At 39.0% G+C, this 18,962-nt stretch overlaps 1 protein-coding gene across 3 annotated transcripts in view; it reads right to left on the bottom strand.

The window, feature by feature from the left end:
• SH3YL1 (SH3 and SYLF domain containing 1) overlaps positions 1-18,881 on the bottom strand; it is a 52,113-nt gene extending 33,232 nt beyond the window's left edge. For all 3 annotated transcript variants that reach the window (XM_054818881.1, XM_054818882.1, XM_054818883.1), the window contains exons 1-6: positions 18,757-18,881; positions 6,340-6,450; positions 5,207-5,320; positions 4,633-4,697; positions 1,192-1,304; positions 26-154 (exon numbers count right to left, since the gene is read on the bottom strand). In XM_054818881.1, the coding sequence (XP_054674856.1) occupies positions 26-154; positions 1,192-1,304; positions 4,633-4,697; positions 5,207-5,320; positions 6,340-6,450; position 18,757 (533 nt within the window). In that variant the 5' untranslated portion in view covers positions 18,758-18,881. The remainder of the gene's footprint in view (positions 1-25; positions 155-1,191; positions 1,305-4,632; positions 4,698-5,206; positions 5,321-6,339; positions 6,451-18,756) is intronic.
• Positions 18,882-18,962: the final 81 nt, after the last annotated feature.

The raw sequence follows: 18,962 nt of genomic DNA, 5'->3' as shown, positions 1-18,962 counted from the left end.
TCATCTTGATTTGAAGAGAACTTACTTGCGATTTGTTTCTTTCCTTTCAATTAAACAGGTTCCTTCCAGAGAGACACCTGCAAACAGTCCACGAGATTTGCAGTACGTATAGACAGCAGCAGAGCTTCTCAGGGCAACATCCCCTTCTAAGTTTCTAGAAGGAAAAAGGTTTTGGTTGATGTTCTTCAATGTGGTTTTGCAATGTGAACAGCAATTGTCTTTTTATTTTTATCCTGCCAAAAGCCTGCAAGAGTTTCACTTCTCTCTGTTCTTACAAACTCTATTGAATATTCAGCTGGTCAGACTTGAAATCCATTTTCAGTTCTTCTTTCAGAGTACAACATGAATCATTTACCACTTCTTCAAGCCTGATGATCTGGTTTTTCACCTGTGTACCAGTCTGCCCCACCCTGACACCTAGGCCACAGTGTCCCAGCTTGGACATGGATGTTGCAGGACAGCATGCTGAATGCCTTGCAAGGCAAATAACATACATTGCCCTCCCCTGATCCACAGATCTATCTCACCTGTGGAACAGGTATCATCTTATCCTTTTATTTTTTCAGAAGGCGTCAGTAAAAACATCATAAAAACAAAGGCATTAAGGAGGCGTATGTCCCATGAGAAGAGTCTGATGCAATTGGGCTTGGTTAGCCTGCAGAAAAGACAACTTGGAGGGGACCTAACAGCAGCCTTCAAGTATCTATGAAGAGGCAATCAAGACTATGAAGCCAGGCTCTGTATAGCAATGCATTGTGGAAGGACAAGAAGCTATGGATATAAATTGAAACAAGAAACGCTTTGATCGGATGTAAGACAAAACTTTTCACAATGAGGACAGCTGAGCAGTAGAGCAGATTGCTCTGAGAGCCTGAGCTGTCTCCATCTTTGGAGATTTTCAAGACCCAGCTGGAATAAAGGCCTGAACAACCTGATCTGAAGTCATAACAGACATTGCTTTGAGCAGGAGATTGGACTAGAGATCTTCTAAGGTCCCTACCAAATTAAATCATTCCATGATTATGAAAAGGTATAACACTACAAGAACAATATGGTCTAGTCAACACATAGGTTGCACAGGTTGTTTTGTAATATATCAAAAGTCATGTGAATATTTATATATAGCTTTAGAAGTTATCTTCCGTATTTAATTCTACCCCATATTTAAATCTAGGACAGTATTTTACTCACCTCCCCAGAGGTCCAATTGCCACAGTAAGATTTCCTCCAAGTGTAAGATTCCCTCCTTTGGCAAAAGCTTCTACTGCTCTTTCATGATTCAATATTATCACTAAGTCTGAAACCTACAAAACATCAAATAAAAGTACTATACTTTTTAAGAAGGTTAGAACGGCATGGGAGATGAATCTTATGTTTTGTAGGAAAACAAATAGGAGCATTGAAGATATTCCCTTCCCCAAATGAAAAACAGCTCCAGATTTATCAATGTTTTAATGCAAGCGAGAATCTCTTGTTCTCTCAGAGAATTACTTCCTTTCTTGCAAAGGATTCTTTTGAAACAGTTTTCATAACAAAGTTGATACTTTTTCTGCAAGACATTTAGAAACTAAAAGTCCTTTCACTTACATTTTTAAGCAAATTTGACTGATTTTTTTGTTAGTGTAATACAATCAGTATGTGATAGACAACAGCTGTAACAAATGCTATTTTAATTCAAAATTTCCCAATTAAGAAATTTTTATTTTCTATGGCTTTTGCAAACAATTACGAAGGCATTTTCAGATGTGAAGAGATCAGATTAAGAAAATAATTTTGATCTTTCTATAATTGAATTAATAACAGCAGTTAATAACAGCGGAACTTAGTAAACAGAAATTACTTGTCTGTGCAAAGAATAAACAAGAAAAAGAGTACCTGTTTTCCCATTATTGACAAAATTTTATTTTCTTGATCAAAAATTAGGGGTTTAATATATATCTAAGTGTGTGTGTGTATATATATATGAATTAATATTTATTTTTTAAGGACTTAAATATATGAGATGTAGCAATTTCTTCAAGAAACTATTAAACCAAATAACTGGAGAGCTAACAAAGTATTTTTGAAAGGTTCAAATGCAAAATGAAAAAATCCGGTTATTTTTAAAGAACTTTATTTGCCTCGATAGTGAAACAAACCGCACATATCAAAGAACTACTACTACTATTTAAGTTGATGCCTATTACCATCAGTACTGTAAAACTTTAACTCTCTTCAATTTAACAAATTTCAATATAAGTCTCCTACAACTCTTTTCCCAAACTATGAAGCATTTTAAAGATGGAAAAAGTCTTTTAAATACAAGCATGATCCTATAAAGATCACTCTATCTTACCTGAAAGCTCAGTAAGCACACTACATGTATTAAAAAAAAAATACACTGCAGCAGTACCAGCCTGTTCAACAGAGTAGATTACACTTTTGTAGCTTACTGTGATGGATTTTTTTTTAAACAGATGTGCCCAAGAACTACTGTGCCTGATCTTTCATCTGATGGACTTGACTGAAAGCCAGGTTCAGAAAAAACTTTCAACTTACCCCAAATTCCAAACAGTGACAGCAGGGAATACAAAAGGAAATACCAGATTATTTGCAAAACAAGGCTGGCCCAGAAGTATTACACACAGCTTAAGAGAGGTCTTTGTTATAAGCCCCCCCAGTAACCTCCACCCCATCCCAAACAAAAGATGGCTGACACGAGCAGTTTCTGAATCATCCAGGGATGGAGAGAGAGAATGTCATTCAGGACGCTGCTACTTCCTCTTACCCACTAAGAGGATGAATCCACAGCTAAAGCTAAATGAATCCACGGTGAGAAAACCTTCAAGGAAAGCATTTAGATGAATTTTAAAATTGGTCTTTAATTTGAGGTACCACATTGTTTCTCTTGGAAAAACATGCAAATACCATCACTTCTGAAGTCTGCGAATTCCTTCTCATTGTTTAAAACCACCCGTAAGTACCACTACAACTATGTCAACTATAATCTCTCCTACAGGAATAAAATTCAACCAATTTCTACAAGGTTTAAGTTTATATATGATTAAAAGAATGTTGAAATTGGACTCTGGGCTCCTAAGCCACTTAAGTATTTCTGAATAGCATCTCTTCTCTAGAAGAAGTAAATAAGATTATGTTATAATAATGCCAGTAAGGAACAGTATTTTGTAAGCTGACTAATATTTCAAATGAATATTGCACAATATTGCTCAGAAAAAACACCATCTCAGAAATTGCTTCTGTATGGAAATTATTTAAGTATCAACAGTAAATGGTTATCTAAAATATCAGATGGAGATGATTAAAGGAAAAGTTTCATAGCTTAATCAAAGCATCTGAAGAGTCTGTTTAATTGTCATAAAAGCAAAAAAAAAAGCCCCCAAACTCAAACCATGGGGCTGAAACTCAATGATTTATAATGCATTCAGATCCTGTAGTCATGAAAACCAAAGAAAAACCCTTACAAAACTTAATAACTTTGCATTCACAGCATCCTTTAAAAAGTGCACAGCAATAATGCCTGAGATCACACAGTGAACAATGAGGATATAATAAAATACTGATCTGTTGCCCATTACGTGAGTGCTGGCTGACTGGCTGTCAGGACAGGGGTAGCTGGTTAGTCGTAGGAGACACACTGAGGGTGGTGTGGGCCACCCAGATCAGCTATACATGGAAGGCCGGGTTGGATGGGGCTTTGAGCAACCTGGTCTAGTGAAGGGTGTCCCTGCCGATGGCAGGGAGTTGGAACTAGATGATCTTTACAGTGTCTTCCAACTCAAACCATTCTATGATTCCATGATTCTTCTGAAGAGCAGAATGTCCATAGCAAGAGATCTTGTTGGCGGCATACTGTTACTCTGATTTTCTTTGGGAATCAGCAGAACAGAAACTAAACAGAAAGAAAAGAGCAAAACAAGACCGAAGGCTAGGGTGGGAAAGAGGAGGGAAGATGGAAACAAACAAGGGTGAAGGAGCTGTGAAGAACAACAGATGGGAAGCAGAGGCACAGAGCTGTCAGGGCTCAGATCAACAGGATTTTTCTGAACATGTTGACAGTCCCTTACTCAACTGTTTCTGTTGGCTGGAAGTGGCTCATTTTTTGTTGCATTCCTTCAGAGGGGGCACCATCACTTTTGGTGCTCCCAAACTGAAGGGTGAAGTCAGTAATCACAAATTTAAGCGGGAAATGCGCGAAGTACAATAGCATTAGCTAGGCTCCATTCTACTCCATCTTCAATTCCTTTCATTGCTTCTTGCCAGATGAGATTCCCTGTCCTCTTTTACAAAGCATTGATACAGTATTAAGTATAGGACACTTTTAATTAATTCCAGTTGGCTTATATGTGAACACTGACTGGAAGTTTTCCATAAGGGAACAATTCAGTCTGCTAGAAGTGAGAAATCGAGGAACTAGCCGTTATGCCACTTCTTTTCCTTTAAATCTGTCCAAGCAATTAGACTGATCAAATTCCCATATTTTGTTTGTCTTGTATAAATGAATTTACAACAGTTTTTTTTTACACAGAAAAATAGATCCTACTATCTCACCAACGTTTAGATCTTTGTCAATGCATTTTAATTTCTTGCAAAAAAAGTTACCAACAAATTATTTCAAATGCAAAATTATACCTCAATTCCAATTTCAAATCCACCACCAAGGCCAGCAATTCCTATTGCGGAAGGAGCAGACCAGGCTGTCATGCAAAACAAGACAAATTTACAGAAGTTTTAACATGTTACAAGACATACTAATTTTATTGTTAAGAGTTAAAAAATGCTAACAAGTTCTCTATTTAAAACTATGCTCACAACCACCATTAATGCAATCACATAACTATACTGGTTTATCCCACTGGTAGGAATGTAAGAAATACAAACCCTCATTTAAACAAATCTTTGTTACAAATTATTTATCACACAGTTGTCCATGACTAGACATAATTAATTATTCTAATGAATAATAAACTATAGGCTTTTATATTTCAGACTTTTCTACAAAGATAATGAAAGCATTATTTAAATCTGGTCCAATGTAGGCACAAAATTTTGGAGACAGCTTTCAAACCAAACATTGTTACCTGCTGGCTTGAATCCTCACACATCTTGTGTTCTATGTGATGAAAAGAAATAATGAAGAAAAAAATATGTTTTTTTCCTTTTAATTCCCCCATTAAGTAAAAAAAAAAGGAAAATATCCACTTACTTCCATTAGGAAGACGAGCTAATACAATTCCACTTCCACCTCGAGCAGTCACCAAAAATCCAGCTTTGATAACAGACAAAACTGCAAGGCCTTTGGCTTTAGCTATTACATGGGCTGAAACAGCAAAATCATTTATTCAAGGTCTTTTAAGAGTAGTTTAAAGATAAAGGAAAAATAAAACTCTACATTTAACAATTTTGAACACATAAGAGTCAAACAATCGAAGCAAAAGCTTAAAGAAAACTGCAATAAAGCTGAACTGATAATGACTCCTCCACTCCATAGTCAATCACAAAGCCAGTCACAGGCTACACTAACCTGCGCTGATCTCTACACTGGCACAACTGCTTCATCTATCCCCTTTAGCTCATAAAGAATTAGTTTACTTATTGCCATGAACGTTGTGTGTGAATACCCTTAGGAAGACACAGAGGCAGTAAATAGTTGTCATCCATGTCTTTACAGGTTTTTGGAGGAGAGGAGTCTGAATTTAAATCACAGCGACACACAGCAGCATAATCAGCTTATATCATTACACAGTGTTTGTGGCAAATAAAGTGTCATCATCCTGAAAGTCTTATTACAGGCCTTCTGGAACAAAGTAGTTATAAATTCAAAGCCACAATCAGCAACACCAGATGAAGGAAGACACAAGGAGAAACACAGAGTAACAACTGCAAAAATAAAGAGGACAGCAGCAAAGAATGCTTTATCAGTATCAAAGGATAAATGTACCCTGATCTCTTTCCTTCAACTTATTTTCACCTAGCTAATTCTGATAAACACAGATATTCAAGAACTACAGCTACTATTGCAGGTTCTCCCTTAAGTACAGGTATTCACAGGGTGAGCATGAGACGCTCCATCCACCCCAGAGAGAAGCCTTCCTGTGCAGATACCCTGTGGTTGTAAACATGCAAAAAATCTCTCCCAGTAAGTAATGGCTGCCTAGAATACAGCAAACTGAACCCCTGTACTTCCAAAATATTTTCACAAAAGTTATGGCACCCTAGATCTTCATTCCTCCCTACGTTATGGTCAGTGAAAACAAAGGGAATTGAAAAAGAGAGCAGGACTTCAAACTAGGGAAGCACTGGAGGTTTTAGCTGAATCAAAATATTTTCTTTGCTCACGAGGTATGATTTTATCAGGTCCATTTCTGGAAGTTATTTCTGTGAATTCTCGTAATATTTTTGCTGCCTTCTTAGCTTCTGACTTCAAGTTGGAAGGTATAGGGTTATTCACTGTAAAACATGAAAGAAATAAGAAATTATTTCTATGTTCAGTTCAGGATAGCTCAAATAAAAATAAATCAGTTCAATTTGTATGGGAAAAGTGACTCTTTACAAATGAAGAGTAAACCAAACAAACCAGGAAACAGAAATGATCTTCTGCATCAGACCCACATTTTGTCTCTGATGGTAGTAACAGAAGACACCACTTAGGAAGAGCAAACAAGCCCAGTCCTTTTCTGCAATCTGGTCCCCTTGTAATTCCTCACAATCCATACTGATAAGAGCAAGGATGTTGGAGATACATCCTCAGTTGTTCCTGTCACTATTTATATATGAGCTTGTTGCATATGAATTTGTCCAATACCTTTTCAAACCTGTTGATATACTCTGCAGCAGCAGTTCACTACCTGCTACTTAAAGAAATACTTGATCTATTTTAAATTAACCTACTAGTTACAGTGATTGCCTGCTAGTTCAAGTCTCATGAATTCTGGTGAACTACTGCATCCAACTTATCCACTACCTTTATGCTTTTATAAATAGCCACAGCCCCCCAGCCTTCTCTGCTTCTTCAGGAGTCCCAGCCTTCTTAGTCTCTCCTCAAGATAACTGCTCCATCAACTCTGATCACTCCAATTGCTCTTTTCTGTACCACCATCAACTCTGCTGTTCTTCAAACCTGCAACTGTTGACCAATGAACATAAAGCACTAAAAGGCTGACATCTCTACTTTCTCTATACAATAATGACTTCTCTTACAGAACTGAACTTGCAGCATGTTCTAGAAGGGAACAAAAGTCTATCTGAGACCAAGAAATTTCTTTTAGGAACCTGTTTCCTCTTGAAGTGCTTATCAATATTTTATCTCCAATGTGACCCAACATAAGCACTCTCCGTAGATTTCAACTGTGGAAAAAGTAGGGATTAGGGATAGATTATGTTTGCTTTATAAAGCCATAGACCACAGTCACAAACACAAAAAATCTTGAAATTTACCCCTCAAATCCATGAGATCATAAATTCTGCAGAAGAGTGTTGATTCCATTTAGATCTACCAGATCTACTGTCATTAATCAATTACTGAACAGAATCAAGTATTATAAAATATTAATATTCTACAACAGTATAAATACAATTTTATATATGAATAGTATTGTTTCACCTGTAGATTTGCAAAAAGAGGCCTTAGGGCAGATAAAAAAATATATCTAGCCTCACGTCTTGTCTCTGAAAAGAACTAGCAACAGTATTTCCATAAAATTCCACTGTTCTTAAATTCACAACAGCATAGAAAAGACTGCATAGAGAAAAAACTTTCAGTCAAAAGTGGCCTAGATTTTTAACTGGTGTTCTCTGAACATTCATCCACCTCTTCATTCTGGGCAGCATTCCCACCCAAAGCCGTGAAGGTGAGGACTAAACACATTTTGAGATTAAGTCAATAAAACTTGGAGAGCAATTCAGTCCAGACTTAGTGAAACACCTAGCAGCAAATCAGCCAAGTTTCTGTCCAGGCTCCATTGACGAGAATAGGAATTACACCTCTACTTTTCAAAGTGAGCTATATTTCTCTAGAATGTTCTCCAGGCAAGAAGGATGACTCCCAGAACAAGAGAGATGTTGACAGCTGAAATTTTGAACTAGCTTCCCCTGTGAAATCTTGTAGCAACACTTGGCTTTAGTGAAAGTGCAGCACGTATAACATTGGAGAGTTTGAAGTGACAGCAGCCATTACAAGGTTGTACAGAAATATCAGCCTCTCTGGGAATAGAAGGAAATAGATGCATAGAATACAGCAGACTAAACTGTGTTGTGGTAACAGGGAGAAGACATTCTAATTCTGTCTCCTAATCATCCCTTCTGTTTTCAGAAAGTTAAGATGATGGCCAATTACTCATGTGTGAAGGGACCAGGGAAGGTGAAGGTCTAAACTCTAAGAGCTCAGAAATTTCAGAAAAAGCTATCGGCATGTGCGATTTTCTCTAACTTTTATGGCACTAAAATTGTAAGCTAGCTTGCAGGAGTTTTGAACATGCATTTCTTCCTTGGTTCACCAGGCTTGGCTACATGGACACAGGAAGAAGAGAGGCCAGTGTAGCCCAAACAAAACATGAACGAACAATTTGCTTTTGGCAGATTAACAAACTGGGCTGGAGCAAATGTCTCCATTACTTCTGTTGTTTGTACTTGACATTGCATTCTCAAGGTCAGAGAGGAAACACTACCAGCACGTTGTAAGAGAAAAATAGGAAGATTTTTGCTTTTCTATGGAGACACACTGAGGCAGTCACAAAAAGCATATTGCAACACCATTCTTCTCAAGGAGGCATGAATAATACACTTCTAGCATATTATAACTTGTAATTCACAATTAATATTGTAACACACAGTACGTGTCCGTTTGCATAATCAGGTGAACACTTCTATATGTAGGTTTTCACTTAACGTATTTTGTAAGTCTAGAGGTCTCAGTTTTGGGGAGGGTAACCTACAGTCTTCTCCAGATACACATTTCATGGTACTTAACTCTTCTTACTCTTCAGTAAGATTAAAGTGGAAGATATGCTTCATTTTAACTGTGGTAAAACAGACAGTTACATACCTGACCATGCAGGACTACTAGCAAAATGATCAAGACAATGAAAATAAGATGTATGCACACTGGAGATAAAAAAAACATTACAGAGATAAAAAACATTAAGGAGCAAAAATAAGCATTATCCAGCTTCTAGATTACAGAGAAATAAAATACATTTCTATGCTCCTCTCGCTGTTCTCTTCCTTATCTTTGCATGCCTTCTGTCCACCCTTTTGCTTCTCTTTGGCCAACCTCAAAATTTTGAGGAACATCTCCAATTCATTTCTTCTGATTACTAAAAAAGGGAAGGGAGGGGGGAAAAGGCTCTTATTTCAAACAGATTAGGAGAGAAATCCCTCAGCTAAGTCCACTGAGAAAACATGAGATGTTTTGAGATCTAAAAGTCTGTAAACAAGAAGAGATGAGTTTAAAAAAAAATAAAATATCAATTTACAGTTTTCATACGCATTTTCAGATTCAGAATTGCTTCAGAAAGATTTTATGGTTACCAGAAAACAGTGTGTGCATGTTTATGTGCACGCAGGAGTTACTATTTAATTGAAAACAATTCAAAGCTGAACTTCATGAGCCAGCAAAAGTAACGCTGTTACTGCCTCACTGTCAACTCTCAATACATAATTGGTTTCAAAATCAGGTTTTGGTCACACCTCGGGGCAGAGGGAGGATGTCAAAGTAACCCTTTTCAGTCTTAACTTTGAAAGTGTCACGAGATACCTAGGCTGACTTCATGATTTTCCTACCTGGTTTATTTTTATCCTGGTGTAGCTATTTATCTGCACTATGATTCTAAACAGTATATTCTCAAATGCAAACTTTGCACAGAAAAATAGCATTGCTTGAGCAAACTGAAAATTATGTATTTTCATTCCAATCCCTCTAAAAGGGCATTCTTTGTGCCACATGTTGTAGGGTTCCTTTACTACCAGGGAACAGGGGAGACAGAGAGAGATTCCTCATCTAGCTGTATACAGCAACAGTAAGCACGAGAATAACTTAACTTCCGACCCTCAAAGTAACAGCAGAAACTTCACTTTCTCCCTATATTATTTGTTGCCTACATCAGTATTGCTTCTGCAAGCCCTGGATATCTACAGGAATTCACACTACCATTGTCCCTTGCTTCTTCCCTTCCTGCCACAGACTGATGCAATGCAGGATTATTTTTGTGAAGAAACAGCAGGAGGATTTGACAACATGCTGCCAGTTACTTTGCATGGAGCCAGACTTGTGTGTTTTCAGAAGCAGGCTAAGAAATGGATGATATTTCTAAAGCACAGCAACAATACAGGGTGGGGGAGGGAGGCAGGGAGGGAAGGAAGAAAGGAAGAGATTGAACACACTGTCAACTGAAGACCTCAAAGCTACACCTCATAGGGTTGCAGGTAAGTTGAAAGTACGATGACTTACATCCAGATTTTAATTTAGACAGCAGCAGGTATAAAAATTAAAGTGACTTTAATTGGCTAGCAAGCATAGCACAGAAAGGTTTTAACAACAATGGACAGGATCAACAAGGCAATTGTTTGAACACTTTCATTGCTGAAAACCAACACATTTACTCAAAACGGTTACCATGATTCTTTCTATAGTGGCTCATTGTGAGTTCCTTTATTTACTTCCATAATGTTACGTAGCACTAGGGAACTAGCAGGATGCCTACAAGGGTCTTGAGGAAATGATGATATGTTTAAAAAAATAAAAATTAAAATTTTGAAACAACCAACAAAACCCCCCAAACAGCAAGCCTACACCCTGACCTTAATTACAGCTAATATGATGCTTTATAAAGCCTGGCTGGACTCCCATTTTGCTAAGATTGCTAAAGCCACAGCAAAAGAAATCTAGTATTTTTATCACTGAGGAAAGAGAGAGGTTTGGCTCTCCCTCTTAGGCTATGCCACACTCAAGATTTCATTGACAGAATTCAAGATTAAATAAGGACACAGACAACAATCAACATTAAAAAGGTAAAGTTTAATGGTTAGCTACACAGCGTGGGTGAGGCCTCACTCTTACTATCAAATTTTGGATCAATTGGTTTCATGAAACTTTGTCCAAAGGTAAAGGACATTATGCATTTTTCATTTAAAAAAACCCCAGATAAGTAGAAAATTGCACAAATATGTCAAAGACAATTCAAAACTTTTCTTTTTTTTAAAAGAAGTACATGGAAGTTTGCACTATAAAATTGTGGTGTGTGCCTCAAAATACAATAGAAATAAAATTACTAAAGATTACAGTGAAGGTTAGGGACAAAATCTTGTTTCTACTTATTTTAATCACTGTATAAACAGATAAAACCATAAGTTGGATTTCTGTGACATCGAAAATGGTTTAAACTTCTGTTCACCTACCAAATTGTCCTCTTTCCCCTCAACCTTACCTTAGGATTTGAACTGTAAAATTTTTTTCTTACAACCTGACTTAATATTGAGACTTCACTGAACAGGCATGAAAGAAATATCTGCTCTTTAATCAAAATATTGTACTAAATATTTAGAAACAAGCAGAATTTCCACATTCAGTTTAGCCCTTCAGTAACATAAGGAATAATCCTGTAGCACTGTCTTCACTATTAGCTTTTAAGTATGCATATATAATTGTCTGTTTTGTATTCAACTAATGCTCAGGAAAGAGGTAACCAGGAGCAATAAGACAATAATATCTATCAGGAGGATATACTGACTGATGGATTTGGAATGCAGTGACCAGTGAATGCTCAGCTGGGAGCAAGCTTCATTTGCACTGCTGCTTGTTGTTGAAAGGAGAAGATATTGAGCATATATGAGTCAGCAACACAAACCCCATGGGGGAATATCACACCAAAATTGATTAACTGCTTAATTTGTAAGCTGATGAGGCAAGTGCGTCAGCCTCTAATTTACATTCTGACTAACAGTAATAATGTGTTGGCTGAACATTTGGTGAAATTATCTGAGCAAGGTGTAATAAAGAATAAATACAGCCTTTTACTTAAAAGCTATAACTAATTCTGATATAATACAAATTCTGCTGAATATGAACAGATGAAAAAGCGTGGTGGCATTATGAGAAGCTGAGCATCAAAAGTACAATTTCAAATAAGATCAACGATAAAGTGGAGACAAAGCCTCACATGCAGATTTCATACATATGTTGGCTGTGTATGTATGAGCGTTGAAGTATTTTCGTGGAAGGGGTTTTTTTGGTTATAAAAAGAAGAACAAACAATGGCAAATACCTTCTACGAACCTCAGAGAGTAATTCAGTCTTCACTTTCACTTCACTAAGTTCACAAACACCACAAGAATACATTAAAACATAGCTGATTTGCAAATACCCATGGTTATAGCAGCAGCATCAACGCTAAAAAGCTAGTGTGAACACAGAACATTCAAAATTATAAATTAAGAACATTCATAAACATGAGAACTAGCATAGTCAAGAAAGGTGAAAGAACATCTAATGGGAAACAGAAACCTGAAAAGCAAGACAGTGCAGCGTTGGAGAGGAGCCTAAACAAGAGATTTCAATTCAGCATTACAATTAAAGAGATGAATGTAATTTTGGTTTCACAAACATGTAACATCGTGGTACTGTGGTAGCCAGCTCCAGTCCTGGGATTCATCTGGTACCTGGAATTCCTTGCACAGCATGCAAGACGTGCACTGTAAGCATTTTACCTAGCCCAAGAAAAAGTGAGGTCATTTAAAACAGTGGATGATAAGCAGCAGACTACATTAAACATGTTTCCATCAGTCTCCCTCCATTTGCTACTTTCAACACTTGAAGCCAAAGGTCCAGGTCAACAAAAAGTCAAGGAAAGATCTGCGGAGTCCAAGGTAATAGTGGTAGAAGTTGAAAAGGATGCAATAAAATAACAGTAATAACCACCCCCTGTAGTTGAGACCCAGCAGACTCCTACTGTCAGAGCCTGAGCTCCGCACTCCTGGTTTTGGAGCCAACACCAACAAGCAGATACTGTTCCCTTGGGACTCCAAGGAGGAGGAAAGCTTCAGAACGGTGCACTGTGGTCATCCTGCTGGAAAGCACTAATGGTATGGCGGAAAGCAGTCTAGGAAAGCAGTAGCAGAGAATGAGAAAGTAGCAATTATTGATTGAGAGGTTCATGCCAGTTATGTATGTTGTACAACTCTGCCACAGGCAGCTGGAGAACAGCAAGGGAGACAGAAGACAACAAAAAATACATCAGTGTACGGCAATGAAAGCAAAGCTGAAAAGGAGAAAACAGAGTTTCTCTGTACAGTGAAGCCTTACACTAATCTCATGCATTTCTACCACGCTCCTCATTACTTGGATTCCTGAAATTTTATCAACTTTCACACAGTACTGTTCCTCAACAAGCTTAGCGTGAGTACTTAGTGCTCTGTCAGTGGTAGTAAGAGTTGTGGCAGGGTACAAGTACTTCAGTAGGAGCCACAAGGCCTCACAAAGTTGCAGCTGAGCTGCACTAAGACCGGAAGACTGTAACGCGTGCCTTCACAACCCTAAAGGTTTTTGTACCATGAATTAACGTAACTACTCTTTCCTCCTTCCCCACCCTGGCTAACAAGAGGCTTACTGGATGGTATCGCATTAAGAAGCTGGTGCTGGCAGCGGAGGGGAAGGGAGAAGAGAGCAGAACCTGCTGCCCTCAGCATACAGAAAACAAGGAGTTGGATGTATTTTAAGGTTTACCTAAGACAGATGGAAATATAAGAACAATCAGATTTTTCTTCTCAAATGCTGCATTGGAAGTGAAATGGTGCTTAAAAATAAAGCCGAAAATTAAAAACCACCACTCTTACCCGTGTTAAAAACAATCAGTTTTTCCTTGTTTCACCTGCAATAACCTGCTAAAGTTAGACATTGACAACAGCCTGTGCACAGGAAAAACCTCATGAGCATACTAAGTTAAAGTAAATTCAGCCTTTAAGTACTCAAATATGAAAAAGGAATGTCACATAACAGACAACAGCATCTTCTCTGAAAGGAAAATAGCCCAACAATTGTATTTCTCAAAGAAGAGAATCTTGCAGACATTTCTATCACTACATAATGCTATTTACAGTATTTTGAAGACTTTTTTATTCAGTTGGTGAGAGGGCCATAATAAGAACTCATTCTTGAATTTATGAAGCTTACGTTTCCAAAATTACATATATATTTATATATTCAAATCACACTAATTTGAGGTGGAAAAAATGACAAATGCCATTTTAAAGATGAGTACTCCTGAAAACCTGTATGGAATCTTGCATTGCATCTGTATGCTTATTCCAAGACAGCTAAGAAGTCAGACAATGATGAGAAACCCAGTCATCTACATTTGGATTTTGGTATGCAAATACACGGTATGAAGTCGAACCCAAACCTACAGAATGACAAGTCTTCATTCAAAAAAGAACCATTTCAAACACAGAAGCCTTTCCACTAATAGAAATGAAGGAGATAGCAGATGTCTTCCTTGTTTCTCATTTCTATAAGCCTGTGATTTTCAGTGAGGTTTTTTGGTTTGTTGTTTTTGTTTTGGGGTTGGGGGTTTTTTTTAGCTTTTTTTTTTTTTAAATATATTACTGTGAGTTATGGAAATCAAAATACCTCTGAAGATAACTCAAAGGAAGCCAGTATTATTGGAAGCATGCAACTGTGGTAACTCTGAACCTGGAGAGGGAAACTGCCCCATCCCCAACCTGCACTTGTACTACTTTTACTATTAGTCGCTGTTCCAAGGCAAATTGCTCTTCGTAGCCTTTACAAGCACCTAACTTCGGGAGTTTCTGCTATGACTTTTCCTAAAGGAGAAAATGACTCCTTCCTGGGCAAGTTTTTAGGCTGTTGTCCTCTACGCATGAGGATTTTGTAAACTCAAGTTTACAGAGATACAAACTGAGATGTTAGTTGATGACCTTTCTGAAAGCAAAGCAAAATTTATTTGAAATGCAGTAATTACATAAAATAACACATCCAAAAATAACCTTAGCCTCTGCACAGGCTATCTGAATAAATTAAATTGTATGAAATGTGATAAAAGTATTTATGCCTGTTAGCTATGTCAGTGTGAATATTGTATGCATTTGGACATGACACCTGACAAGGTTATTGGTCAACTGCTAGTGTTGACAAACTGGCTTTTCAGATTTTGCTACCAATTACATATGAACTTCTAGACCATGGGACCTCAATATTTTTCATATGGAATATCTGTTTTGATAATGGTAAAAGCCCCCCACAACACACAAAAAACCCCATGCCTGCAGTTTCATTGTGTGCATATTCTTTATTACTTTTCTCAAAAAAGAGGAAAGGACTTAACTAATCCAAACACAAAGTGCATCACTTGGTAACTTAATGGGATGTCAGTCCTCAATCCCAGTTTGAATTAACTATTTCCTTGAGAAAAGTCAAGGAATTTGAGAAAACCTGTAACACACAGAGCCACCCACATTATCAAAAGCATTTGATGAGTTGGGTGCCCAGCATTTTTTGTACCTCCAAGTGAGCTTGGAAGAAAGTTTAAAAAGACATGCTGAATTTCCTCTCATCCCCTACAAGGATGAATCTTCTGATGAGAGTTGGAATATATGAGGGTAAAATGATACTGACATAGCTGAACAAGGCACTTTAAAGAAAAATGTGTTCTCTTTGTACATGTAAGATGTTTCAACTAGGTGAGATCTCATTTCTAAGGAACTGTGGCATGTGAAGACAGTCACTATCTGCCTGAGGCACAGCTGAATCAGAGGATTTGTTCCACAAAAGCACATCAGACATCTGTTCAGCTGCACAGGAGGCAGAGCAGTGAAATACCTTGAGCTAAAGGTCTTCGAAAATCCTTGTAACTTTTAGCAATGACAAGAATGCTAAACTCCTGAGTCCACAGTTCTACAACTGAGTTGCAGCCTTTGCACTAGGAGAAAGGATAAACACAAGGGGCATGGGGAAGAAATCACTCAGTTTGTACAAAGACAGTCAGAAAACAGCATTTTCAAGAATATAGAGACAGTGGTACGCTCTACAACAGGAACAAAAGGCAGAGTTACCTTGGGGGTTGTTTGAGACTTAACAAGTGAACTCTTCCAAGAATTTGTACTACAAGAATTGCAGGCTTTTGCTCAAAACACACCACCACACCTACCCACTCTGTCACCCAAGCCCTGGGAAACTGTCTACCTGAAACACTTTTAGCAAGTCTTTCATATACACTTGTTGTAATATGTTTGATGTGTAAACAGTTGGTACCAAAGGGGTTGGGTGCTGCCCACCAAGCCAGATAAGCAGCATGACTGAAGAGAAGTGAGAGCTAGGAATTCAGTTCTGCCTGTCTCTCCTCATGTTAATACAAGAGTTAGTATGATATGTGCAATTTAGACATGGGGGTTAGGGGAAAATCCCAAAGGGAATCCCAACTTTGGCTTGCTAACTGTAATCACGAAGAATATGCTTCAAGGCAATCCAAGCAGGTAAACAAGTACATTAATCTTTACACAAGAAAGCTTTAATTAAAACAAAGCTGTGCTTTTAAGAACAAAATCCTAAAAACCATCTTGTTTATCTTCTCACTGGGGACAGAAGCATAGCGAGAACAAAAAATGTGACATATTACAACCCCAATGTGCACTACACAATAGCCCTGTATGCCACAACAATAAACTAAATGAAAAAATGTGTGGGCACCTTAACAAAATACAGACTCCAGCAGAAAATACTTCACACTGCTATCAGTAAAACTGCCACTATCATTCTGTCTCTCTCATTTCCCCCTTTCACACACATCCCAATTCTCTATGTGCACTAGTCAAATCTACCAAGTTACTAATCCCACAGTGAATAATTTCTACAATTAATCACACAAGAAACATTTCTTCAAACTAAAAGGAATAAAGAATATTTTAAAACAAAATGCCAAGAAGTATAAAAGCTTGATATTTATTAATCAAGAGTTTGAAGAGTCCTGCCTAAGCTCTTAGATTGTCTTGTTCACAATAGTGTTTCTCTCCCACCAAGTCATACAGCCTATTCTTCATAGCAGCCTTGCATTACAGGCTCTTTCACAGTAATGTAATGGATGTTTAAAAACCCCCCAATATAGAGAGCCTACCACATCAGAAACAGTAATTCTTAGTGGTGAGAAACAATGATACAAGACAAAGAACAACAGTGAATTGTTACAGTTCATTTCAAAGGTACAAAGTTGACATTAACTGAAGAAGGTACAGACTGTGACTCTCTTCCACTACAGAGGGCTGAGAATGCAGAACAATGCTTGAGATAATGATCCTCCCTACTCCTCTCCCCGAGACACAGAAACATGAAAAACTTCATCTCGAAGTTAGAGCTAGGCATGTACCTACAGGTAACGCACACACACACACAAATACTGGGTTTTATATGAACTCCAGAATGGTCTTTCAAAGCACTCACATCTATGTACAGCCTCATTGTCCCCTGACTCACAAATGCATAAAAAGATGGTAGTGGGGAATCTACTTCTTATATCGACACCTCAAGGCACTCCACTTCATAAAAGCAGGAATAAAGGCACTCTACACTGCTCAGGTTATACAACATGACAGACCTACAGGTGAGAATTACACAACCAACTCATTTCACCCTTCTAAACATCATCTTCCTTCGCCGAGGCCGCATCTGACAACTGAGCAGAGCCGTGGCCCCTTCTGGCTCCACCACCTTGCACTCCTGACACCTGCAAGCAGACCTGCATGACAGCAGAGAGCTGCACTGCGTAAGGAGGGGAATGCTGGATAGAGGATGATTACCAATCATTTCCATTGCAAAGGAAAATAAATAAATATTTTTAAATGCAGTTGTACAACTGTGTTTACGAAAAAAGTGATGGATGCAGGCCAGCATATGAAGTTGCATAAAAGGAAATGTGCTATTTGTTCCATTCCACAGAAAACACGCTACATATAAGCTTTTCAGGTTATAACAGTTAATTAGTCATCACTTTAATTTGAAAGTCATAGATTTGGCACAAAATTTAGAATCTGGCATTTTTATTTAACCATCAAAGTGCTGCATTTTGACTGAGAAACAAGGCAAACAAGTCTTAAAAGCAGCAGAGGAATCCAGTCCCGGCCGCACCCTGCCATCGCGGGGCTGGCAGCCAGCGTTACAAAACCCAGCCAGGTACACGGGATAGCCCAACAAATGAAGCCAGATACAAATAAAAAAAAATAAAAAATAAAAAAATTAAAAAATAAAAAAAAATACCCAAGCTCTTCTGGAAAAAGAAGAGCGTGTATGCTCAACTTGACCAGCAGCCTGGTGCGGCCAATGCTGTATTCGACGCTTCTTAAATTTCTACTTGGAGGATGCACCACATGCCGCAACGTTGGGGGAGAAGGGAAATTAATGAAAAACTAAGCAGTGCTCGCAGTGTAAAAGCACGTTTGCACAGTCTGCGGTGACAGCCCGACCGGCTCGGCGCGGCAGAGACCCGCCACAAAAGGCTGACCTGCCTCGTCGCGCCCCTCTGCGTGGCTTCTGCAGCGACAGGGGAGGCGGGCGGCTTCCCCCACCCCCCGCCATGCCCACCCCAGCGGCGCGCCGGGTAGACGGCCGGCCGCCCGAAAGGAGAAGAAGGAGGAGGAAGGCAGAACGGAGCGGGCCGCCGCCTCAGCGGGGGAAGCCCCGGCGGCGGCCGGGCACGGGAGCTGCCCGCCGAGGTTCCCCCGCTGAGGAGCGCTCCTGCCCCCCGCGGGGATACTCACTCCTGCCCCGGACCCGGATACCCCCGCCTCGCCTCGCTTCTCCTCACCACCGCCGCCACTGCCACACTGGGCCGCGCCGGGGCGGCCCTGCCGAGCCGCGCACCTGCCGCAGGTGAGGCGGGCGGGGCCGAGGCGGCCGCCAACCGCCTGCGTGCCGCCCCCACGCACGCATGCGACACCGTCCTGTCCCGTGTCCCGTCCCCCCA

This window comes from Grus americana, chromosome 3 (genome assembly GCF_028858705.1).
Source record: "Grus americana isolate bGruAme1 chromosome 3, bGruAme1.mat, whole genome shotgun sequence".
NCBI classification, from domain to species: domain Eukaryota; kingdom Metazoa; phylum Chordata; class Aves; order Gruiformes; family Gruidae; genus Grus; species Grus americana.
The sequence above is the reverse complement of the archived record's forward strand: the minus strand, read 5'-3'. Positions and strand labels throughout refer to the sequence as shown.